This window comes from Eucalyptus grandis, chromosome 5 (assembly GCF_016545825.1).
Source record: "Eucalyptus grandis isolate ANBG69807.140 chromosome 5, ASM1654582v1, whole genome shotgun sequence".
Classification (NCBI taxonomy): Eukaryota; Viridiplantae; Streptophyta; class Magnoliopsida; order Myrtales; family Myrtaceae; genus Eucalyptus; species Eucalyptus grandis.
Genome location: NC_052616.1, coordinates 61,813,373 through 61,840,161, shown reverse-complemented (window position 1 = coordinate 61,840,161; position 26,789 = coordinate 61,813,373). Strand labels below are relative to the sequence as shown.

The 26,789-nt window shown below is 40.5% G+C and overlaps 2 protein-coding genes and 1 pseudogene across 2 annotated transcripts; 1 reads left to right on the top strand and 2 right to left on the bottom strand.

Annotated features, from left to right (window-relative positions):
• Nucleotides 1-1,736: 1,736 nt before the first annotated feature.
• Nucleotides 1,737-3,204, bottom strand: LOC104447726 (UPF0481 protein At3g47200). The gene is made up of 2 exons (XM_039314032.1): nucleotides 2,232-3,204; nucleotides 1,737-2,146 (listed from the first exon to the last, which is right to left on the bottom strand). The coding sequence occupies exons 1-2, from the start codon at nucleotides 3,202-3,204 to the stop codon at nucleotides 1,737-1,739; spliced, it is 1,383 nt and encodes a 460-aa protein (XP_039169966.1).
• An 8,460-nt stretch (nucleotides 3,205-11,664) lies between these two features.
• On the top strand, nucleotides 11,665-15,474 carry LOC104447725 (annotated as a pseudogene).
• A 455-nt stretch (nucleotides 15,475-15,929) lies between these two features.
• LOC104447724 (UPF0481 protein At3g47200) lies at nucleotides 15,930-17,360 on the bottom strand. Its single transcript, XM_010061431.2, has one exon. It carries the CDS (start codon nucleotides 17,358-17,360, stop codon nucleotides 15,930-15,932), a length of 1,431 nt encoding a protein of 476 aa, XP_010059733.1.
• Nucleotides 17,361-26,789: the final 9,429 nt, after the last annotated feature.

Sequence of the window (26,789 nt, the reverse complement as noted above, 5' to 3'; positions counted from 1 at the left end):
GTTTACAATTTGTCTTTTGGCATACAAATTGGTGTTTTCATAGAAGATCATCAATGCCATCATGTGTGAATTAAATTCATGCTCAACATACACAATCCATAAACACTCTCCCCTTGTTTGGTGCTCAATTTTAATCATTCTTACTCTCTTTGTCATTATGGAAATTTGCCAAGAATCGCTTCTTGTCTAGGTCCTCTGACCTAAGTGATCGATCCTGCCCTTTTTCTTTGGTGTACATGTACGCATTTTACTAGAGGTTTCCTACCGAGCACAATAATGTAGTTTCACTGCCAAACGTTTCTGTTACATTAAAAGATGACTCTTGTGAATTAATTTTAGTTTTATATATATACAATCCAAGAATGTTCTTCTCTTCTTCGGTGGAATTGGGTTCATCTTTTGCCCCCCTCGCCATTCTAAACGCTTGCCTCATGAGTTGCTTTTATCTGGACCCTCTCGCTCCGCAATTACTTCCCACTTACAATTGATGAGATACACAGACTTCATTGTGTGTTTCGTGTATGAGGTGAATCCCTTTGCTAGAACCCTTGAGGAGGGTCATGGTAAGGTTGACCAACAAAGGGTAACAAAACTGAAATGATTGCCAGGGTTTTCAGTACTTCGAGAGGTGCTTTTTTTTTTTTTGCTCCCGTTGTTGGTAAAAAGGGCTAAGAAACTAACATTGACCAGGCCCGTACTAGTTGTCGGATTCCCAAGAGTGGAGTTTGTTGTATGACAATCATAAAAACTTGATTTTCTTGAAGAGGAAACACTATAGTTGGTAAATTGCACGTGAAGTTTCCAGTTTTTACCCAATTGCATGGAGCTTTTCGAACGGTTAATGTTGAACCCTAGCCTTTGTCCATAACTATGACATAACAAAATTGAAATGTGACCGATTAGGAGACAAAATATTGCAGCGTACACTAGTGTGGAAAGAGCTCCATATTGATTTTGGACCAGAATTGGGAACCAAGCTAAATTCAATGCTTTTTAAGGGAATTTGGCAGATCAGAAAAAGAAAAGTCACATTCACCTAAACAATTTTTTTGGCAAATTTGCCAAAGTGGGGCTAAGAACTTTATACAATTATTGCCACATCACAGCATACGGTGGTGTGAACCTCAAAACTATAGACAATATTTAGATGTCATTGACGTATTCTTGTAATTCCGTCTCGAGCGTTTCCTGGACATATAAATGAATGATATACACATGGTAGTTCGCGTGGTTGCATAGAGTAAAAAGCGGAGACCAGTATCTTGTTTTCCGACTATGCATGTCCTCTATGTCTATTATATCTCATTTTTATGAAGGCTGCTTAGAATTAGTTTTGGACAATTGCAACCGAGTTATTCCCTCAGGGTCCCATTTGCATTTTATCGGTGGATATAGCACCTTTTCATCTTGAAATGGTACCGGAGTTCTTGATCCTAACTTTAAGCCGGTTAATGATCTTTACATACAAGAGTTGTCTTAATTTAATTCGATGAGCAGGGACTTAATTAGCTACCTATAGAGCGGATGAAATGTGAGGCGTTTCGAGTGATTTTTCAACTCTCTTACAAGCGATCCTGCATCACATTAGAATTCTAAAGAAAGATCATTGGTAACTCATCATAACTCATCATGAAACGAAGGAACAAGACTTTAAGAAATGCAGGATCACAACCCACGGCACATTCAGAAGAGCTTGCAAATTTGTTTTCGAGAACTAACTGCATATTCTCTAAACTTCATCCCTTGTTCGAGTCCTTATGAACGATTGGCGTGGAGGGGCGCGAGAAGAGCAGAATAAAGGAATCGCTTATGTATGACCAGAAGCTATTCTCCTTCAGAGTTTTCAGTGTTTCGGCAACTCCACAACCCGTTTGGATTAGCGTAAGATAGAGCACGAACAATCCCGCCACGGTCGAGATCCCGACCACCCAGTTGCTGAAGTAGTAATGAACAAGGCGTGCTCTGAGTTTCGCGTACCTACTCATGAAGTATACATCGATGTCTTCGCACACCACTTTGTGCAGGTACGACTCTTCTCCGTCCCAGTCCACTTCTCTGCACAGCTTGTTCACCAGATTCGCTGCCTCCTTGTTACTTCCGAGAGAGTGGTGGACTATGCCTTTGTAAAGGAGGATCTCCACATCGTCTGCCGAGTTCACGAGCCCGTCAAAGAAGAACAGGTACGCTGTGGCGTCGGGTTTGCATTTCTTGTGGCATTGCTCGAAGGCCACCATGTTGCGGAACAAGGTGCCTCTGTGATCGTCTATGTGGAGGGGGCGGAATCTTCAGGACCCTTCCCTCGGATCGGACGTCTAGTGCCCTGTTGTTCTGCGATTTCTCGAGGACCACTCCTGCTTCCCTCAACTCAGTTACAGATCGGATCATGCGCGCTTGCCTTTCCCGGTCCTGATCCTGTATCTCAGGGAGAATGCTGGAGCGGAATAGATCAAGAAAGTGACAGGCCTCATTCATCCCGGTGGTACCAGCAGCATTTGTATGTGAGTCCCTCCGCAGTAACGGATTGAAGAACTTCAACGCGAGGTCCTGTGGGGAAAGAATCGAGTATTCACATCGAGAATTGGCATCGACCAAATCGAGTAATTCGTCTAGAACTATCATCGGGAGCTGGTTTTCGAGCTTGATTAAATCGCGGCGCAGCGTTGGCAACATCCACCTTTGAAGGAGGGATGAAGAAGAACGGCCGCCAACCTCCCTCAGGAGCTGCAGGACGAAGCAACCATCGATGGTCATCATCTCAATGAATTCATCTCTGCTCAGCTTAACATCGTCTGCATAACGACTCCTAGCCCTCGGCTCTAGTTTCTCCATTGCCGAAATCACTCTGTCTAGTTCGACTTCACCTTCTTGTCTTGACTTGAGAAAACTATGGAAGAATTTTAGCTTTACCTCCTCCATTTCTTTCAAGTGTTGATCTCCACGATGATAAGGGCCAACCGATACAATGCTTGGATCATACGCCTCTGCCTCTACTTGACGCAGTTTAGCGGGGACTCGGTAGATGCAGACATTTTTACTCTCTTCAGGAATCTTGGCATTAAATTTCTTCAGCAGGGAGGCTTTACAATTCCCATGCACTTGTGATGAGGTCGAGGCACATCTCCTGAAGATAGCTTCAAAGTTTCTTTTCTTGCATGACATCTGCAGAGACAGCTGCTTCAACCCCCAAACGTTTCTACCTGCCATCTGCAAAATTGAGTTCTTGGGTTTGGAGGGAGGTGGGAGTGACTCTTTAAGCAGTTGGAAGTCAACGGGTCAATTCATTTTTCTCATTTTCTTTCTGGGCGACAGAGAGAAATGCTGAGATGAATTGTTCGTTACACCCTGCATTAGACTTCTCTAAGTCAATAAAAGCGTGTTCTTCTAAATAAGAAGACCGGAGCCTAGACCTGGCATTCACAAATTACTAAATCAATTCTGTGCCTAACTCAGTTTTGTCTTCTAGCATTAAGTTTCTTCATCATCTGTTTGCTCTCTTTTCTTTTACAGTTCTTGCTTTGATCCCCATTTTAATTCAATTAATCGGACTCCCTTGAATTTAACTCACTCAAGATATTATTTGCTTTTGTCTTGTCTTATAGTGAGATTTACATTTTATCTTTTGGCATATAGATAAACACTTTCCTAGATGGTCATCAATGCTGTCATATCAAAAGATGTGAAATTTCTGTTCAACATTGTTGACATTTAAATTTTGGCAATTCATTTAGTTATTTATTACATAAAAAAATGGGAGATTAATTTTTAACCCCTAAACAAAAAAATCAAAATTGCATTATGCATTTGCATAAGACCGATGGCGGAAGACTCGAGTAAATGATTCTAAATTGGATTGATTGGATTAAGCCGGCGATGATAAAAATTTGAACGAAGCTCATGGCTGAAAATTGCATCAATTAGGCTATTTTCTATCCTGCAATAGTAGAATATTTCAAAATATTTGATGGGCAACAAGGAAAAGAAAGCAATCGGCGTGGATTCCCAATATATTTGGGGAAGAAAATATGAGAGAGGCAGCAAATGGTGATGATGTCTTGGTAAGCTGGGGCTCCACTGATTACCTACATGATCCGAAGAAAGAATATATTTTGGAAATCAACATAGGATATCATCGGCTATTTAGCGGAGTAGTACACGCAGACAGAAAAAGGCAGAGGGCCACAGAATATAAATGCACGGCCACGTGAGGTTTTTTATACCTTTCGAAGGACATCAAAAGGAAAATGTGACAGAAGAAACGAGAGAAGAGACGTGAGCACTGAGCAGGGAGCAGAGGGGTCTGCGAAGAGTGTGACTGGGCAGCAGAGGAGAGAGAGAGAGAGAAAGAAAAAAAAAAAAAAAAAAAAGGAAAAGGCTTCTGTTCATCGTCTTCTTCGAGTCTTCCTCCGCCGTTCCGCCTGCTCGTGTCGTGCCAGCCACCTCCGACGCCTCCGCCTGCGACGACCCGACGGCCCCGACCGCTGTTCGTTTTTGCCCCCGCGACGCCAGCAGCTGCCGACCCGTCGCCAACACCTGCGGCGCCCTCGGCCGGGCTCCACCTGTGATCCCCCGTCGCCAGCCACCACCCGCGCCACCGCAGCTCGTCCCCCGACGTCGCAGCGGCCCTCGAGCTCGCCCTGCAGCGAGCCACCGCCTCTGCACGCCGCTCGAACTTCCTCTCCGAGCGACACCTTCAGCAGCCGAGCCCCCTGCCGTCGGGTTGTCAACGCCACCGGATCCCTCGCCGGAGTTCCCGCGCCGGAGCTCCGACGACCGCGACCGGAGACCGACGGTGGCCAACCCCTGCGCACCAACACTGGAAAACCAAAGCAAGGAAAGGACAAAAGGGAAAAAACTAATTTAGGTAGTTTTTCTATTTAATTTATTATTTTTATTAATTTTCTTTTATTTTGCTTTCTTTTTAGTAGAAATATTCCTGGACGTAACCGGATGTAAGATTGAGATTTCCGACATGAAATTGCCTTTGAAATTTGAGATTGATAGTCGATTTTTGCGCCCGAAATCTGATTTGCAATCATTCTTTGAAAATCGCTAATCCGATCTCACACACCAGAGTCAATTTGTAATTTATTTAAAATTGGCCAATCCAATTTCATTAATGAGATATGATTAGTCAATTTTTATATATCAATCTTATCTTGCTCTAATCTACTGCTATGTTGCTTGAATCAATTTTATTTTCGTAAAAAAAAATCATAAAAAATATGAGATAAATAAGGTTTGTTTTAGAATATTCCTCATTTTAGGGTTATCTTGCATGTTTAGAATATAAAATTTATTTATTTCGAAATTCTTAAATAAAAATCTAAAAAAAATGCATTCATTTAGGACATTAGTTTTTTTTTTCAATTTAAATTGCACGCTTAATTATTCGGCAATTTTAATTTCGAATTTAATAAAAAAAATCATCGTGAGTAAGGAAAATTATAATTAGGGCATTCTTTGCACCTCATTGCATATTAGGATTGATTGCATGTTTATTAAGAAAATAAAATCACGTGCCCATCATATAGAACTAGGTTCATGAAATGCACGTCATTTAGTAATTGCTAGGTTTATTTAATTAGAAATTGCTCATTATTAAGATTAAGTTATTTTGGTTAATTTAGATTGCATATTTAATTATTACACGTCAATTAAAAAAACACAAATAAATTATTTTATTCATTCATATAGTTTAGACTATACTACTATCTTATATCATTTCATGTTAAATTAGTAGCATGCATTGCATAAATATGCATATGTTTCACGCAAAATATATTTTGTAGATATTATGTGAATTTGAGTTGAATTTTATATTCTTTACGTGATACCCTTTCCATTGTTTTTGCCTTTTTAATTATGACGAAAATGGTGAGAAAATATAAATATGCATATGTTTGATATATTTTAAGCTGCAAGATTGCGATTATCTTTCCATATATTGTTATGCTCAATCTATTTGTTATTTTCTTATTTGAATTACATTCTTTAAGATTACCCAGATTTATTAATATCTTTAAAAGTGTGTTTATACATCTGTATATTCAGAGATTGTTTTGTCATCATCAAAAATTGGATATTGTTAGGGAAATCTCTCGTGATGTTTTAAAGATGATAATATAAATTAAAGGTTATTAATGTGTTTAATGATTAAGTAATGGACTATGCATATGATAGAAAATGTAAATGATATTATCAATGTTTGTACTTGGAAGAACCAAAAGATAGACTTTATGTTGAAGCTAAACTTATTCAAATTGTGTCCATGCCTTAAGGCTAAATATGTTTAGAAGTAAACTCTAAGGATGAATATGCTCAGACTTAAGTCCAAATTGTGAAGTATACTTTAGATTGAACACACTCAAACTTTACATACAGACGGAGCGAGTAAAAAATGTGATATGTCTAGAACAACACAAGTACATAATGTAATCCAGAACGTGACAAGTTTAGAACGAAGCAAGTCTAGAATGTAGCAGGTTCAAAACGAAGCAAGTTCAAAATGAATAACATGACAAAACATTACATAAGCCCAAAACATAAAACGACTAGTGATTTTTTTTGGATACCACATCAAGATATATTTGATTGACTTAATCTAATTGATTGACAATTGGATCTTGAAGATAAGAACTTTTTAAACGAAGAAACTTTACTCATGCAAATCAAAATTTTGTTTGTATGGATGATTAGAATCAAGTGATTCTGCTTCTATCACTCACAGTTACCTAATCTTCTTGATACAGATTTATCCAACGGGTGGTTTGGGAGACGATACTCTAGATATTGTTCAATGGCTAGTTTTGAAGTTGAGGAATATTTAAAGAGACTAAGGACCGAGAAGCAAGTAAGAAACAAAGCGTCGAATCTAGAATTCCAAAGTTTGAGAAAATTTCAATCATACACTTATCTTCTGTGAGTTTAAATGTTTGTGATCATGAGAGAAATACTAAATGAGTGACTTAGTAAAATAATATAACTTACCACTGAGTATTTGTACTAAAAGTTGTAATGCTTTGTTGATCACATAGTGGAATCCAACTAGTAGGCTGTCAATGTGCAAGAGTGGACATAGACTTGATCTAAGTAGAACCATTATAAATCTATGTGTGTCACGCCCGATCCTCGAGCGTGTCCATCCCTCTCGATCGATAAAATTTTGCGACTTTCCAAGATAAGTTGTCGACCCTTTCTTTTTATTGCATATGCGGAAGTGATTAACAAATCCCTTGACAAGTAATCATCTTGGAATAGAAAAGCAGGGCAACATTTCACAAAAACACACTTTTATAAACAACTTGGTTTATATATAAAAATAGTCTAGGTAGGAGTCTACAAAATAATCGACTCTCGAAAGAAGCTATCCTACAACATACTAGTAGGACATAGACGTCGATCCTTTAGACTTCACCTCCACAAACTCCAAGACTTTGGTCCTCCAAGATCACCAACTAAGGACCTAAAAATGATTATACAATAACTAGTGAGATAATGTCTCAGCAAGTGCTCTAAACCTTGATTAGGAGGGTAATACACCTAAAGTGCCATAATCACACAACCACACAATTATAGAGACTTACCTCGTCTCAACTCCTTTCTGTAGGTTAGTACAGTTTATATTACAACTATATGCATATAGCCAATTTTACACACCAGTTGGAACGTCTCAAATCACATCTCCGCCAATCACCACACCTTAGTCGATCATGCATTTCAAGTAATTATAGTCACACAAGCACGACCTAACCGTTACATGGTGGATCTAACTGACATACAGCGGAATTATCTGTCACATAGTGGATTTATCCATCACATAGGGATTTAATTGACATATAGCGGATCTATCTGTCACATAACAGATCTATCTATCACATAGCAGATCTATCCATCACATAGTGGATCTATCTGACGTTCAACGGATCTATCTGTTACATAGCGGATTTATCTATCATATAGCTAAGTGTTGTCTCACCCCATTGAGCACCTTAAGACGTCTTTCCGTCTGAAAGCATCGTTCACCCGACACATAGTGGATGACGAATTCTCCTAACCAGCACACGATTATTCAATCCCGGTTAAAGACATTGTGCTTCGCACTTAAATTCCTCAATTAAAATAATGTCCTGGCATATTTTCTTCATGTTAAAAATACCTGATAAAAATTATTGTGTGCGGACATACAGTCGGCTTGAGCCAAAAATATAATATCTTTATTTTGGAAAATCCTACTATTTATGCAATCCATAAAAACATTTTTGGCGTTATAAACCGTCGCCCGATAATTTTCTAATTAATTATTGAAATTACTTAATTTTAGGATAAATACCCAAAATTGTAGTTTCTACTCAATTCACTGAATTCAAAACTCAATCGTAGAAATTAACTACACCATTGCAATCAGCACAAAATTCCGATCACCGGCTATCCCGGTCTAATTCCGGAAAATAATTAATAATTAAATAAATTATTGAAATTAATTAAATAAATACACATTAATTCAATAAATACAAACTTAGGCTTATAATTGCTAATCTAACCACCGATTGAACTAATTAAATTATCCTAACCATTCTAACTACTAGGCCACATAGTAAACTAACTAATTACAATTTCTAACCACCTAAATCACTAATCTAACTAACCTAAATTAATTAAATAAACTAATAATTACACTAATCTAAGCTTAATTAAATCTAAATACCCCTTAAACGTCATTAGCCTACTAAGAAGAGTTTAGCGCATAAACTTAGCAGTTTATTGTGGAAACCGGTTCACTGTGATGGTGGCACGATAGAGGCCGAAACTCAGACTTGGCGGCGCCAATGGAGCTAGGACCAGGCTGGAAAATGGCCCAACAAACCTCAGCCCAAGCTGAGATTTGCTCTTGAACTGAGATGGACTAAAGCTGGGCTGAAGACGGGCTGAAAAAATTGCGGGCTGGGCTGAGCTCAACTGACGGGCTGGGATATGTGGCCTGCTGGGCTCAACTTCGGGTTTTGCTGGGCTCGGAAGGACGCTGGGCTGCGGAGGTTTGAGCTGAACGTGAAGAGCAACCGCAAGGGATGACTGGCAGCGGCAGCGTGAGAAGACTTGGTGGAGGCGTGGGCGTCTTCGAGCGGTGCCGCTGGCGTCCACGGAGTCAACGAAGAAGAAGGAACTTGCTGATGTTGACTGTGAGCTGGCGTGAGAGGCAGCGTGAGAATCGGTGGTGGAAGACAAGAGCTGGTGGAGGAGGACGTGTGGCTGTTGCTGGAGTGGCCTCGGTCAACTATGGGGAGAAGTTGGCTTGTTTGTTGACCCGCATGCTGGCGTCAAAGAAGCTGAAGATCGGTGGAGAGTACGTGGACATCACTGGCCGAAGATGAAGAAACAAAAGGAAGAAGCGCAGAGGCGGTTCTGTCCAAGGGAAACGAGATAGAGAAGGGGGAAAATGGAAGCAGGTGCTGGCGTTCGAACGGTGGGGAAGATGGACAGCAAGAGAGAGAGAAGAAGCTGCGGCGTCCGGGAAAAAAAGGAAAATGAAAACAGAAGCTGCAGACGGTCTTCGAAGGAACGAAAAGAAAGAGACCAACGTGGAGAGGGCAGCACCGAGGGAAATGAAAGAGAAGCCGGTGGATGAGGGAAAAAGTCAAGATAAATATCTCTTATTCATCATATCCTAGTCCCAAAATTCCACATAATCATCCTCTTATGTCCCCCAATTAAATCTTGCAAATTAATTCATAAAAATTTCAATTTGAAGCCAAATGTTGCATCCCCCACCTAGCTCTGAATTTCTTAAAATGAGCTTCAATTTCAACACAAACTTCCCAATTGATGTCCAATTTTTCCAGGAAAAAGCCCACATCAATTCCACAAGTCCCCATCACCAAATAATTGCAAGGAGGCCACTGGCCAATCCGAATTTCCGTTCTTTTCCGAATCGTTCGAATCGATTTTCCGTAAAAAATCCCGAACTCGACTAAATTTCTCCGAAAGATAAGACGACGTCCTATAAATGAACCATAACATGCTCGAACGTCCGATTTCCAAAACCGAATTCAATTTCATGGTTAAAATCGAGCGAACACGATTTTAGTCCACCCGACCTACCGTAGTTTTTAGGGATTTTATCACGGTTATATCTCTCAATGGCTTCACCCAATAGATTGGTTAACTCGTGAGTGATCGTTCCAGAAAAGAACCATAGACGCGTCGACGAAATACCCATTTCATTTTATCGGGATGGGTCGAAAATTGAGGATGTCACAATGTGCAATTCTCTTTTATCTCTTGTCTCTTATTTCTTTACTTAACTCGTTGCAGCATTACAACAGGACTCTGAATATCTACCAAAAGTGGTGTTTCGCGAAATTGATCTGTTCTTTATCTAGACTTTGCTTGCAACTTATTTCATTCTGCATTTATTTGTCTAAATTTTATTTTAACACCTATTCACTTCCTCTAGGTGTTCGTGCTAGCATTATCAATTGCATTATGCTGAAAGCGACTTTGGTTCACTCATTTGCACATTACGTGCTTTCAGATTCTTTACTCTAGGACATTTGTTTTAATGAAACCATGATGCATGGAATTTGTATCATGTTGGAGTTGAACCGATAATCGGCTGTTTAATGGGGCCATGGTTCATGTCCACGTTAAAAGAACACGAAGAGATATCATTTTTGTAAATTAATCACGAAGAGATTCCTCACTGTTTAAGCCGTGTGTTTGATGACTTAAATGCTAGGTCTGTTTTTGAGGTTTTATTGATTGGAAGCTTGTAACCTACTGATCGTTTATTGGACCAGGTCTAGGATATGCCGTGAGGCTTAATGCCTACATTTAGGAACATGCGGCTTGAGGCGTAAGAGAACTTGAGGAGTCCTGCTTCGTACAATTTTATATAGTCTAAGACTTACTATTGTTTGTTTATTAGGGAAGGGGGCACTCTCTATAGGCATGTGCAGAGCTGAGTACAATGTTTGCTTAGATATTGTTTCTGAGCGTTTTCTTGCACCGTATTTGTGTCTGAACAGGTGGTTCTTGCAGCTTCTATAGTGAGCAAGTCTGGGAAAGGTGAGTCATTCGATTTCAATATTAATATCTTCGAAGAAAATGATAGACTGGATTGCTTTTTGATTATTTTTTATTTCATCCTGTATATAGCTAACTAGAAGAGGAAAGCAATAAATACATTTTCCTCGGTCCCTGGGAACAACCTCATTTTTCTTCATGTTTTGGTGTCCTCATTCTCCTGAGTTAATGATTCTTTTGCGGTGCTTGTTTCTCGACAGTTCATTGACATGTCTCGAGTTAGAATCGAGGGTCTTCTTGCTGCTTTCCCGAAATTAGTGGGTGCTGGAAAGCAGCACCCATATGTTGAAACCGAGAATGTTCGCTATGTTTACCAGCCAATAGAAGCTCTGTACTTGCTTCTCGTTACCAACAAGCAGGCAACATTCTTGAAGATCTGGAAACCCTTGGGCTTCTCTCCAAGCTTGTATCCTTCTTGGTGGATTTCTAAGATTATCTTTATCGTCTCTTTTTTTTGCCTTTCCTCTTTTGATTTTCTGGATCTGTGGTTCCTGAATGCCAAAATTGAGTTAAATTGTTTATAAGTATTCAATCTGGTCAATTCCTTAAGACTCTTTTAAGTACCTGAGTATTCTTTTCTCTTGATAAAGAGGGAATAGGCAAAACAGCCTTTGAGCTGATTACCTTTGATGAAGTTATCTCTCAAGGAAAATGTCACCGTTGCGCAGGTCAAGCAATACTGTGAGATGGAAAGTCACAAAGAAAAGCTGCACAAGCTAGTAAGGCAAAATAAGATCATTGAAACTAAGGACGTTATGAAGCGTAAAGCTAGTGAGATTGACAAAAGCAAGGTACATTCTGGGGACCTTAGAAGACTCCTGCTTTTTCCTTCCATGACTATCCTGTGTTGTTAACCATCTTCAAGACAAATGATTCAATGTTGTGCAGATCGAGAAGTCCAGAGGTGACGAAGGAGGGTTTAAGGGTCTCTGGGAATGGGGTCTGGAAGACTTGAGAGTAGCTTTAGTGAGATGAGCATTTCCAGCGGTGGAAGTGGCTTTGGAAGTGGGTCTGGATTTGGATTGAGCACGGATGCTGATTCCTTTTCTGCTAAGCCTAAAGGTTAGTGGCTCTTCACATTCGCTCTGGTAGTAATCGTCATTTGGTTAAGTCTCGTGGGTCGCTACTACTTTGAATCGTGTTACTTTGAATCGTGTTACTTTGAATCGTGTTAGCTTATCTCAAGCCTTTAAGTGGAAAGGGTATTTGTTGATAACTTTTGGATCATCCCCACACATTCATGTAACAGTATTTGCTATGACTTGGTGCAGTCAAATTTCCGTTGCTCAAAAAAAGTTCCTCCCACTTGATTTAGTGTTTACCGGTTTTTTCACAAAATGTTCAGAGGTTTCTCGCCTAGATATGCTTAGAAACTTTCGATGGCGTTATTTATTAGAAGAAGGAACCGATTTTAGATAACTAGTTTTATGGTTTTAACTGCCAATCTGTAGTCTGATTTGTGTGTTGATCAATTTCTTGTTGGAATTAATTCTGTACAATAATCTCAATCATAGTTCACTTGGAAATTGTAACCGTCTATAAGTAACATTATACAAGCAAAATCAATCGAATTGCACATATTTGTAATTTCACAATTATGGAAAGTTTGAAAAGATATAAGAGGAATACATGGTACATGACGTCAAAGCAGTTTGAAAGATCAATTACCTAAGTTCATAGTGGAAAAAAACGTTGTGTCAGTGCAAATTCATTATGCAGGAGGAACCAGCAAGTCTAGTTACTATCAATCTCTAGACTCAATTTTCTAAACTTACATTCATTTAATATGTTTATCATTCAATTTCCCTCAACTAGAAAATTGTCATGTTCGCATGATGCTTGGATTAATTCCAATATTTCTGGTAGGTAGTATTCTACACGACCCTGCCTTTGTCCTGACTATTTTTTTTACAGGTCGTCCACCTTCATCTCAGTGTTCCTTCCAAAGGTCTGGGTATTCAGCTTGGTAAGACCCAACGGACACATCAGTTCTTGGAAAGCTTGAAGGCAGAAGGTGAAGTAATTCTGGAAGATGTGCAGCCAAAAGCTGCTGCATCTAAATTGGCTGCTGCTCCACTCACTGATCCCATCACTTTTGACTGTTGAGGAGAAAATCAACGTGACAACTAAACGTGATGGTGGAAGCAATTTTGATCTCCAGGGAACATTGTCACTTCAAATTCTAAACCAAGAGGATGGGCTTACCCAGGTTCAGATACTCTCCCCTTCCCTCATCTTTTTGATGCCTGTATAAGCAGAAGCAGAAGCTGCTGCATTTAAATTGGCTGCTGCTCCACTCACTGATCCCATCACTTTTGACTGTTGAGGAGAAAATCAACGTGACACTCAAACGTGATGGTGGAATGAGCAATTTTGATCTCCAGGGAACATTGTCACTTCAAATTCTAAACCGAGAGGATGGGCTTACCCAGGTTCAGATACTCTCCCCTTCCCTCATCTTTTTGATGCCTGTATAAGCAGAAGCAGATATCCCGCGAGAAGCAATTTCCAAGTACAGCTAGGTCATTCATTAAAATGACATGCCAAATTTGGTAATGTCACCAGTCATTCAATTTCTGGATTGAATGGGAAGCATTTCACTGTGGATGTATGTCACAAGTCAGGTGACTTGACCAGTCCACTTTTAGTTGCACATAATTAAAGATGGCATTCACTTCATAGTTATCTCATAACATTTTGTTGTTCTTAAACTGGTATCTTTGATGAGTCAAAATCGTGGTGAACTGGCTAAAGAATTGGTGTCTTTTGATTTCTGTCATTGTTGATGAATAGCAGGCTGCATCTTTTAGGTTATGAAATACAGTCTTACTCAGAAAGAAGGAAAGTAAAGTTTCATCACTCATGCTGTGTGTAATGGCCTCATTTAATACAAATAAACCCATGTGTGCATGACCAATGGCTGTGACATAATGACACGTCTTGAGCACCTTTTTTCTTCCGTGGACTCTCTTTCATAGAGTGCATTGGGCAATTAAGCTCTGATGCATATATGTGAAATTTCCGTAAAATGCTATTTAACATGTGATGTACACTGTTCCAGGTGTTTACGGCCTCTTTGCCTATTATGAGCTTTTTCATACTTTTCAGATTAAAACCCGGGGTAATCCAGGCAGCCTTTTCAAGGCACATCCTAACATCAACGAGGAGTTATTCAACAGTGAGAGCATTCTAAGCCTGGAAGATCCAAACCGGCCTTTTCCAACTGGTCAAGCTGGTGACGCTGCAGGTGTAGGTCTTCCGAAGTGGAGAATGCAAAGTACTGATGAGTCTTCATCAATGTTTGATCTGAGAAATGTCGTGATTTCCGTACCACTTCCAGCTCTTAGAGAAGCCCCGAATGTGAGGCAGATTGATGGCGAGTGGAGGTGATTTTCCGAACTATTTACGTTCTTTCTAAATATCCTTGCATAGCATAGATAATATTGCAGAAGTAAGAACGAGAACATACACGTCCAGCTAGCGCTTGCAGCAAGTAAGTCCTCAAAGTTGTGGAAAAATATTGGGGGACCCTTGGCCTGACGCACAGTTTTTAAAGCTTGGCTCCTTATTTATTTAAATCTGTGGTCTATTAAAAAATGAAGTGTCACTCCCTTACTTCTCATTTTGTACTATATTCATACTTGACCTTCAGTAGCCCAATCAATGATGAAATTGCTAGTTGTCAGTAGGCGCAGTACCTTTGTTATTGACAATTCAAACCTCAGGTGCGGCATAATTTTCTGCTCTATAGCTTTCTTCTATTTCTATGCACGTCATTTGACCTTTCACTAAACACTCTTGAACTGTCCGCAGTGGCTCAATGGAGTTTGTTGTTCCTCCGGCATATTCTTCTGCATTTTCCCCATATCTGTCCAGTTCTCAGCTACTAGCACATTCAGTGACTTAAGGGTTTGTTGTAATAGTTTTGTTTCTTCTGAAACGAGGAGTTTTCTAGTTGGTTTTCTTCTCCTCTTGCTTTTAGTTCATTTTGTTCTTATGGACTGATATGAACTTAATCTTTTCTTATCTCCTCAGGTTGTGAATAGCTTGCCTCTGAGAGGTGGACCGTCTCCCAAGTTTTCTCAGAGAACGCATTTGACCCCCGAGAACTACCAAGTTTTCTGAATAATAGATCATTCGGTCACCTGAACCCGCTTCTGCACACTTTTGGTTCTGTGAATTCCTGTGCCACATATATTAATCTAAATTCGAGTTTGTTTAGATCTTTGGTTTATAGTTTAATGCTGCATCTGACCGTTGTCTTGCAACATGTCGCGAGAATGTTTTCTTTCTTGAGAATTTATTGACTTGATTGTAGATGTCATCAACATATTCTTGTAATTCTGTCTCAAGCATTTCCTGGACATATAAATAAATGATATACCCATGGTAGTTCGTGTTGTTGCATAGAGAAAAGCGTAGACCAATGAAAGCTGCTTAGAGTTGGTTTTGGACCATTGCAACCGAGTTATTTTCTCGGGGTCCGATGTGCATATTGTTGGTAGATGTGGCACTTTTCATCTTGAAATAGTACCGAAGTTCTTGATCCTAACTTTAAGCTGGTTAAAGATCTTTACATACAATAGCTGTCTTAATTTAATTCGACGAGCAGGAACTTAATTAGCTGCCTATAGAGCGGATGGAACCTGAGGCATTTCGAGTGATTTTTCAAATCTCTTACAAGTGATCCTGCATCACATTAGAATTATGAAGAAAGATCATTGGTAACTCGTCATAACTCATCATGAAGCGAAGGAACAAGACTTTAAGAAATGTGGGATCACACCCACGGTACATTCAGAAGAGCTTGCAAATTTGTTTTCGAAAACTAACTGCATATCCTCAGAACTTCATCCCTTGTTCGAGTCCTTATGAACAATTGGCCTGGAGGGCTGAGAGAAGAGCAGAATAAAGGAATCACTTATGTATGACCAGAAGCTATTCTCCTGCAGAGCTTTCATTGCGTCGGCGACTCCACAGCCCGTTTGGATTAGCGTCAGATAGAGCATGAACAATCCCGCCACAGTCGAGATCCCGACCACCCAGTTGCTGAAGTAGTAATGAACAAGGCGTGCTCTGAGTTTCGCGTACCTGCTCATGAAGTAGACATCGATGTCGTCGCACACCACTTTGTGCAGATATGACTCTTCACCGTCCCAATCCACTTCTCTGCACAGCTTGTTCACCAGATTCGCTGCCTCCTTGTTACTTCCGAGGGAGTGGTGGACTATGCCTTTGTAATGGAGGATCTCCACATCGTCTGCCGAGTTCACGAGCCCATCAAAGAAGAACAGATATGTGGTCGCGTCGGGTTTGCATTTCTTGTGGCATTGCTCGAAGGCCACCATGTTGCGGAACAAGGTGCCTCTGTGGTCGTCGATGTGGAGTGGCGGAATCTTCAGGACCCTTCCCTCTGATCGGACGTCTAATGCCCTGTCATTTTGCGATTTCTCAAGGACCACTCCTGCTTCCCTCAACTCAGTTACAGATCGGATCATGTGCACTTGCCTTTTCCGGTCCTGATCCTGTATCTCGGGGAGAATGCTGGATCGGAATAGATCAAGAAAGTGACAGGCCTCATTCATAACGGTGGCACCAGCAGCATTCGTATGCGAGTCCCTCTGCAATAACGGATTGAAGAACTTCAAAGCAAAGTCCTGTAGGGAAAGAATCGAGTCTTCACATTGAGAGTTGGCATAGAGTAATTCGCGTAGAACTATCATCGGGAGCTGGTTTTCGAGCTTGATTAAATCGCGGCGCAGTGTTGGCAACATCCACCTTTGAATGAGGGACGAAGAAGAAGAACAGCTGCCGACCTCCCTCAGGAGCTGCAAGACGAAGCAGCCATCGATGGTCATCATCTCAACGAACTCATCTCTGCTCAGCTTAACATCGTCCGCGTAGCAACTCCTAGCCTCCAGCTCTAGTTTCTCCATTGCCGCAATCACTCTGTCTAGTTCGACTACACCTTCTTGTCTTGACTTGAGAAAACTCTGGAAGAATTTTAGCTTTACCTCCTCCATTTCTTTCAAGTGTTGATCTCCACGATGATAAGGGCCGATCGATACAATGCTCGGATCATATGCCTTTGCTTCTACTTGACGCAGTTTCGCGGGGACTCTGTAGATGCAGACATTGCCGCTCTCTTCAGGAATCTTGGCATTCAATTTCTTCAGCAGGGAGGCTTTGCAATGCTCATGCACTTGTGATGAGGTTGAGGCACATCTTCTGAAGATAGCTTCAAAGTTCTGCTTCAACCCCCAAATGTTTCTACCTGCCATCTGCAAAATTGAGTTCTTGGTTTGAAGGGAGGGGGAAAAAGACTTGAGCAGTACGAAGTCAACAGCTCAATTTATTTTTCTCCTTTTCTTTCTGGGTAACCGAGAGAAATGCAGGAGATCAATTGCTTTTTTGCTTCCTGCAGTAGACTTTCTCGAGTCAACGAGAGCGTGACTTTGAACAAGAATATTAGAACTAGGTCTAGAATTCGCAAATTACTAAATTAACCCATACCTAACTCATTTTTGGCTTGTACCATGAAGTTTCTTCGTCATATGTTTTGCTCTCTTTTCTTACAAAGTTCTTGCTTTGGTTCCATTTTAAATCAATTAATCTGACCCTTGGATTTGATTCACTCAAGGTACTATTTACAATTTATCTTTTGGCGTGAAAACTTTTATAAAAGGTCATCAATGCTATTATGTCAAAAGATATTTCTTATGAATTAAATTTATGTTCAACATACACAATTTAGAAACTCTTTCCCTTTATACGGTGTGCAATTTTATTCATTCATGCCCTCTTTGCCAATATTGAAATTTGCCGGGAGCCTCTTTTGGCCTTCTCACCTGAGTGGCCAATCTTGCCTTTTGTCCTTTGGCATACATGTATGCATTTTTTCCAAGAGGTCACCTACCTGAGCACTCTTAACATTGTAGTTCCTCCATCAAACATTGCCGTTAAATTAAAAGATGATCCATCAATGCTTTTCTCTCCTTTGGTGCCTAATTTGATTCATTCTTGCCTCATTTGTCATTCTAGAAACTTGCCTCTCGAGTTGCTTTTCATCCGGAGTTTCTTGCCTCATAATCACTTCCCCCTCTCATTGGACTTAGTTGTTACAATTAATAAGATACCTGAACTTCACCGGATGCTTCCGGTATAAGCTAAAACCCTTTGCTAGAACCCTTCGGGAGTGCCATGTTAAGGTTGACCAACAAAAGGTAACAAAACTGAAATTATTGCAAGGATTTTTAGTTTTTATTTTATTTTATTTTTTATTTTGGTCGATGATTTTCGGTACTTCAAATGGTGCCCTTTAGTCGGTAAACGGGCTGAGAAACCAACACTGACAAGGCCTTTACAAGTTCTCGGATTCTCAAGAGTTAAATTTGTAAAATATGGGTTTGAAAATTCGAAAGGAGGGAAAAGGAAAAAAAAGAAAAGTTCAAAAGTCAACAAAAGAAGAAAAAAAGGGACGCTTGGCTCTTTTAAAAAGAGAGAGCTCTCGGGAAAGAAAAAGAAGAAAGGGAGCAAAGCGGGAAAAAAGGAAAGAGAGAGGGAAAAGAGAGTGCGCTTTTCGCACCACAGCCTATGTAAGACCAACACGCGACACGCGACACGCGACACGACACCTAATACCGACCAATGCGATACATCATTTCTAAAAAGTAGAGAATTTCGACACGCCCGATACGTTAAATATTAAATAAATATTTTTATTTTTAATTAATTTGATTTAAATTCATAAATAAAAAAAAGAGCTTACAATGAATTTACACTAATAATATTAATAAATTAATTCATTGGAAATTCGAAAGACATATTAATTAATACGTATCTATGTTTGAAAATTAGAATCAACTTATTTAAATAAATCTATAATTTTTTATAATGATCAAAATTTATTATCATTTAAAATTCAGTATTTTTATATTTTAAAATTATTTATTTATTTTTTCCGATTAAAACAAAGTTTCCCCACTCCCAAATTTATTTCAATTTTTCCCTCCCTCCCCCACGAGAGACTATTCCCCCTTCCTAAATTTATTTCAATTTTTTCCCTACCTTCCCACGTCAGACTATTTCCCCCACCCCAAATTTATTTCACTTTTTACCCCTCCCCACCCACGTGACAGGCTGTCCTTCTCGTCTTCACCCCCATTGACTTTCCAAAACCCTAGCTACCGAAAAACTTTTTCCCATCGCTGCACGACCTCGCAACCCCTTCCTCTCCTCACTTTTTTTCCCTCGCCGCACGGTCCTCCTCTCGATCCATCTCTATCTCCTCGCCGGACGACCTCCATAGGACCCGCTTCCTCTCCTCTTCCTCTCGATCCTTCTCCTCCTCCTCCGCCTCGCCTTCGGCCCTTCCTCACTTGCAGTTGCGGCCTCATCGCCGATCCCGCAGCATCACTGTGGCCGCCCTCGCCTCAGTCTCTACGGCCGCCCTTGCCTCGGTCTCTACTCTTTCTCTGGCGGTTTCTCGCCGTCGCTCGCGGCCTCGTCTCTCCTCCCTCGCTCTCGCTTCCATCAGACACGCGTGTCGAGACGAGTCGAAAAAAGTTGACTACGTGTCGAAAAACTCGACACGCGTTGACCGCGTGTCCGAGCGTGTCGACGTGTCCGACACGTGTCGGACACGACACGGAAGCACGGACAACGTGTCCGTGCTTCATAGACCACAGCTATGTATCTCAAAATGAGAGTTTGACAGTTTAAGTAATCTTTACCATTTGATTGTAGGAGTTATGGGATGAGAGATGCTATCTTTTCTTCCAATTTACAACTTCATGTTCGAAAGTGATTTATTATGAGTTATGAAATATTTTTATTGCATAAAAATCTAAATCAGGCATTTACTGCTTTTCGATTATTTGAGAATGGCTTGAGAAGGACCTGACTCACCGGCCAGTGAATTGATGCATCTTTGATGTGTTTTCCGATGACTTGGTCAGGTGTATTATTGTCCAAAAAGTATCCTCTTTTCGTTTTCCTTCTCTTGTTCATCTTCTTCTTGATCCACCCATGGTTGTCCCTATTCATTGTCTTCTTCGTCAACGTTGAAGATAGGCATTGCCCAATTCAAGAACATTAGAAGTGGGGAAGGGCCGGCAAAGGTCACGAGATCAATGAGGCCACCCTCGCCAAATTTGGCGAGGGTCAACTTTGCCTAATGCCAGCGAGGGCTTGACGCCCATTGCTAGCAATGGGTGAGGGTCGTCGAGCCTTTGCTAGCCAAGGGTGAGGCGACCTTAGTCAAATCCGCGAGGGTGGCCTCGTCAAACTTGCCGAAGACGAAATCGCCTTACAGTGGCATATTCTTCTTCCTCCTCCTCTTTGTCTTGGCTTCCCTTGCACAGAGCAACTTGTATGTGCTCTTGAAGCACAAAACCGCCATGGTTGGGCCTTCCTCTGCCGTCCTTTGTGACTGGGTTGACTCCTCCTCCTCTTCCTTGTCATAGCCGCCCTTTCCGCATTGCTCCTTCACTGGAGTCACGTGCGACACCGGCTCGCGGGTCGTCTCTCTCAACATCACCTCCGTTGGCCTCTTGGGCTACATCCTACCCGAAATCGACCTTCTCTGCGACCTTGTCAACCTCACGCTCACCATCAACAACATCACCGGGACCCTTTTGTTGGAGCTTGGCAACCTCACCTCCCTTCGGCCCTCACTTGTTGCTACCGGAGGTGGCGGGGCTAAAGAGGCTTGATTTTGTTGGCAATTATTTAATTGGTGAGATGCCAAAGGTTTACTTGGATATGGAGAAGATGAACAGGTTAAATGGAAAACAAAAGAGAATATTTTTTGGACAAAAATACCCTTGACCAGGTCATCAGAATACATATCAAAGATGCATAAGTTCGCCGGCCGACGAGTCAAGTCTTTTTATGAGACTAAGGGTGCGTTTGGTAACCATTTTATTCCTGGGAACAACTCATCAAAAATGATTATTTTCAATTCTATTCCTAGGAATTCTTAAGTATTTTAAGCCGTTTGGTAACAGGTTCAAAATTTTAATTCTCGGAATAGAATTGCGTTTAGTACCTTTCTAAAAATTTCTAATCCAAATAATTTGTTTTTCATTTTTAAATAATTTTATTACTTTTTTTTTTCCTTTTCTTCTTCTTTTTTCAAGGTTTGCCGGTCATCGGCCTTAGGATGATCGCCAACTAGCCGACGAGGGCTGAGCTCTGTCGGCGGTTGGGCGAGCTCACCTCACCAGATTCGGGCGAGGTGAGCCTTGCCCAACCATGGTTGGGCCGAGCCTCATTGGTGGGCGGGGAGGCCGGGCAAGGCCCACCTAGCCACCGGCGACCTCGCTAGACCTTGCTCTAGCCAGGGCGAGCCTCTAGTGACCTTGTCAAACTTCACCTAACAGTCACCGGCGATAGGTAGCGGCGAATGGTGGCGGCGACGACGGTGGCAGCGGTTGAAGAAAGAGAGAGAGAGAGAGAGAGAGAGAGAGAGAGAGAGAGAGAAGAAGAACAAGAAGAAAGAAGAGAAAAAAAGAAAATTTAGGTTGGCTTGATTCCGAAATTATTTTCGTAAATAAATAATAATTTTTTACTTCTTGATTCTATTTCAAATCTACGGGAACAAAAGAAATAAAAATTTATTTCTGGAAATAAATTTTTATTAAATAGATTGCCCAAATATATTCTCGGGAACAAAAGAAAATAAATTTTCACTGTTTGGCCGGTTGCCAAACGCACTCTAAATGACTATTTTGGATCCTTATTTGATACAGACTCCACTTCAGGTCATTTATTAAGAAAAATGAGGTCACTTTGAGTCTCTATTTGATATTTTCCCTTTGTGAAAACCCCATTCGATGGCATGTAGTGAAGAGAGGTTTTTCCTTTTAGGTTGCTCGACTCGGATGACGAACTTCCCTAAAAGACTTGCACAGTATGTGTAGGTGCTCCATTTAATCTCACTTGTTGACGGAAGTTGCAATGGAGTGGAAGGTGAAGCTTTTACGGTCTCGCAGGTTTTGCAGCAAATGCCATTAGTTGGAGATAAACTGACTCTCGTATCGTAGTGGTTTTCAAGAGAGCTAAAAGAACTATAAGTTGTATACTATTCCACTAAATGCACAAGGTGATAAACTAGCAGAACTTTGCCTTTTTCATAAAAACAAAAATCAACGGAACCTACGATTATAAGATCCATTTGTGAAGTCAGTCGTTAATACCACATTGTCAGGCTGGAGGAATTTCAAGTCTGAAATTGTTCGTGAATGGACTCGGTTGTCTATGGAGATGGAAATTTACTGGAGATGGAAACGTGCTCGATGGAAAAAAAAGAGTGGTAAGAGGAGGTGTGCCGACGTCTCCTGGATATAATGTTCTCATGATTAGAAACTTATCCATTCATTAGAGTAATGAGCTTTGTTGTGCTACTCCCCGAGATGAGTACATCAAACCGATAGGTTCTCCCAGAGACTTATATTGTGATATCCGAAATTTGGTCATTTCAAAATATATGAAATGATTATTTTATTCAATGCATTGATAGTTAATTTACTTTGAACTGATCATTCATGAATTAACTAATCTATTGGGCAAGGCTATAAAGAGTTAAAACGTGATAAACTAGAGAATTTAATCAAGGATCGACTGCTCGACCATGAGAATCAATAATGGTCAATACTATACCATTATGAGTCAATTAGCGAATAAATATAAATCAATTCGAGGGAAGCACGTAGTCGATTCGCGGGTGGTTTTGCACGATTACGATACTTGTGTCAAACGATGCTAAATCGATTTTCTATTGATTCTGTATTCATAATACATAATTGAACCATTGTGATTACAAGACAACTAAGGGTTATCCACGATTCGAAGAGGCACAAACGTGGATCGAAAATTATCAACCATGGGTCATTCGCGTGAAAACCCTAAAAGCCACATGATAGTTTATGTCATACTAAAGTTGCATTTAATCAATTTTAACAGTGAAATTTAATACTATTTTAGGTATCGAACTTCAAGGGTTTTAAGATTAATCCATTTAGACGTCACCTCATTTATCTGCGAATTGTCGACAAGTTGAGAATTTTAGGAAAATGGTTAATCGACCGAGAATTGGACGCCGAAAAGAGAAGTTGGGCCGTTAGGCCTCACACCCACGTGGATTTCGGCCAAGAGACCAAAGTGGGCCAAGCCAAGTCTACCAAGCCCATTCAAGCAAATGGGCCCAAGGGTAAATTAGAAAGGTTGGACAAAAAGAATGTGAAATGTCTAAAATGGCCTTTAATTTATGGACTAAATGACAAAAAAATAAAGGGAAGGAGGAGAGTATTTTACGAGATTTTTGTTGGTTGTGTAATGATGAAAATTTTGAGGAAATCGTATAGAAATATTTATACCTCTCTCTCTCCTTCTCCTTCTCTCTCTTCTCTCCTTCCCTCCCTCCATCTCTCATGCCCCCCCCTCCACTTCTCCTCTTTGCTTTCATCCCTATCTTCTTCCTTCTTAATTTCCTTTCCCCAAGCCACCGCAAGCCACGCCATTCCTCGCTCGTCCTCACTGCCGCCCATAGCCACCTTTGCCGCCACTTGCTTCACCGTCCAATTGCACTGTCCCTTCGCCAAGAACCACTGCCGAGCATCCCTACTTCCACCGCCCACTCGAGCTGCTAGTTGCCGCCCCTAGTCACCATTCTTTGATGCCGCCGCTCGAGCCACCTTCGTTGTTGCCCGTGTCGCCGTTGGTCGCCATCTCTCGTGCCGCTGCTCGGCCGTCATTACCACTACTAAACACCCTCCCCCACGCTTGGTGGCCATGAGCCTCAAGTGGTATTGCCACTGCTGTCGAGTCTCCATTCAAGCTGGGAACGCCATATTCTGGATGCCGTGGCGCCGTTGTCGGACTGCTGTTGTGCCGCTGTCACATTGCTGTCGTCAGAAAACCGTGAGTTAACTCCTAATCCTTAAGTAGGTAGTTAATTGAGTTTAGGGATATGTTTAGTTTAGACTAATGGTGGTTAGTGATAAATAATTATGGTTTAGCCTTAATTATGATTAAGGATGGTTTATATTAAATTTAAGTGCGATTAGTTTAATTAATTATAGTTAGATAAATCAATGATGGTTAGTCTTAATTAATCATAGTTAGTTTAATTAATCATGATTCGCTTAATTAAGCATGGTTAATTTAATTAATCGCAATTAGCATGATTAATCGTAGTTAGCTTAATTAATCGAATCATCTTAAATAATCACAATTAGTGCAAATTAATGACGGATCAGTCGTTAAGTAGAATTTTATGCTTGATTTTCTGAATGGATATATGCATAATTCTAATTGTTTGAGCTTATTACGTCATGTTATTTATTGCTTAATTACAGGCTTTAATTACTATATTTTCAAAGAAGGTTTATTTGGCAAGAAAAATGCATATTTTGAGGTGTCGGATTTGGACGTCGTGTTTTACATGTTAAATGGGGCAATGGGTTTTAAAGTGAAAGTGTACAAAATTTAGTAGGTTGATTTTTAGTACATAACCACGCGTGAATATTTTCTCGAAATTTTAAATGTGTAAATTTGCCAAAATTTGTAATTTGAACACGAACTCTTTTGTACTAGACTAATTAATGGCAAATAAAATTTGCTTGAGTGTTGACATGCTTGAATGGTCACTTAATCGAACCCGTCACTCAACAAAGGTTTGGGGGCGATGCCCAATATTTATCGGATGCCTGGCGAGGGTTCGGATGCCAAGTTGCGGTTGAAGCCGGTTTGATACTCCTTAGAGAATGTTGTATAGGCGGAGTTCTAAACGATACTATACCCGATGGGATGGGAGGATGCCCTCAAAAGACCGTCAACTCTTGTGTTGGCCGTAACTCTAGAGGTCATAATAATTGAACACGTGTGTTTGGCAGTGCACCTGGATATTGTGGAACGTGTTCTAATTATTGATTATGCTTGTTACATTAATATTGGTATGTGTGATTTACTAATGTACAGGGGTGTGCCAAGGTAAGATAAGATTGTATATCATTGCATGTTTAGATTGCTTCCGGGATGAATTAGCGTCATAATTGAGGCTTAAACTGTTAACTCGCTGAGATTTTTATCTCATTGTTGTTGTTTAAATATTTTTAGGCTCGTGAAGAACCTTCACGATTGGTTTGAGGTCCATTTGGAGATGAGGGATTGGCATGACGTTAGTGAAATTTAGGATAACCCTAACCCCTACTAGTTTTTGTTGAAGAGCAATAGAAAGTCGTCATTATAGGAAAGGCTTGTAATATTAAATTTCCTAGGGTTAATAAGTTTCTAAATAGAAGTAATGCTTTTGAAATGTTTGTTGTGATGTTGACACTATCCCTTTTTGTTGGTTGATTGGGTGTTTATAAAATGCTTCCGCTTGCGTTTAATCAAAAGATAGAAAGGATGGGTCAATGACGTGTTCTAAGACGTCGCAATTTATCAACCGTTGTGAGATGATCACGCACTCAGAGGTTCGGGGCGTGACATATATTGATTAATGACAATAGGCAGATAATAGAAAAAACCCCAGATCCTCCATCACAAACGAAGGCAGAGTTACAGTCTCTAATTATCTCCTAAATTGGTGACAGTATTAAAAAAATTGTCTTGTACAAAGTAGTAGAATGTGATGAAACACTTGTAAGAGTTGGTAATCGTCCTGTGCATGATATGGTAGTTGAACAGTTACCTTTCTGCATTTTCGAGCAGTTACTACTTGGGCAACCAGTTTCCACGGTAACTGCTTCCATCAAATGTCCAAACTAATTACTTGGTGTGACTCGGGCACAGGCGATTGTTTGGTATATTGAGGTCTGCCAGGGAGTCCAACTAAGTAAGCACTTTAGGTTAGGAACCAATCAACTGAACAATGCTCTATCTCTGTGAGGCTTGACTGGTTCGTTACAAGCATGTCCTGTGAAATTCCAACCACAGGCGAGATCTTGCCGCTGAACTAGTTGCAAGAAAAATCCGATTTACCATTTTAGGAAGTGCATCACTCTATAAGAAATCAAACGTTCTTTCCATTGAGATTCAGTCACTCATTGGAACTTTCAACTTGTCTTCGTCTATCGTTGAATAGGATATAACAGGGGGAACCCAATTATTCAACTTCAACCCCAAAGATCAATGTCGAATTTACCTCTCTGGGAATTCTCTATGAGTAATTCATTGAACCCTTGCAGCTAGGTAACGACGAAAAAGATCAATCACATTTTGATGGGTCGTCCTATCTTAGAATGTCCTGTTCGGAAGTCAGTCTGCAGCTCTGGAGCATGGTGATTTAACAGGGATAATTCAAGGTTAGACTCAACAGATTCAAAGACGAACATTCTATGGCAAGGTTATGTTACAGGATCTTAGTAAAGCCGCACCCCAAAAGCGTGAAAGAGCTAAACACCATATAAACCCCACATCAAAATCTCACACCGTGATCCAAGTCCCCGTACCTTGCAATTAGGATCATAATAGGCGCGGATTCCCTATGATAATGTTCAGAAGAGGCACTTACGCCATTGTCCCCTTTTACCCTTGTTCTTCGGGCCAAAAATTTGTCTTAGTTTATATCCATCGCCAGAAGACTACTGATTAAGCACGGTTGTCAATCAGAGTTTGAAGAGCGTGTGAATTGAGTTATGGCTCTTGTAAATTGGAGAAGTTAGCAACTGTTTGGCTAATTATAGAAGGAAAACAATCTTAAGGCT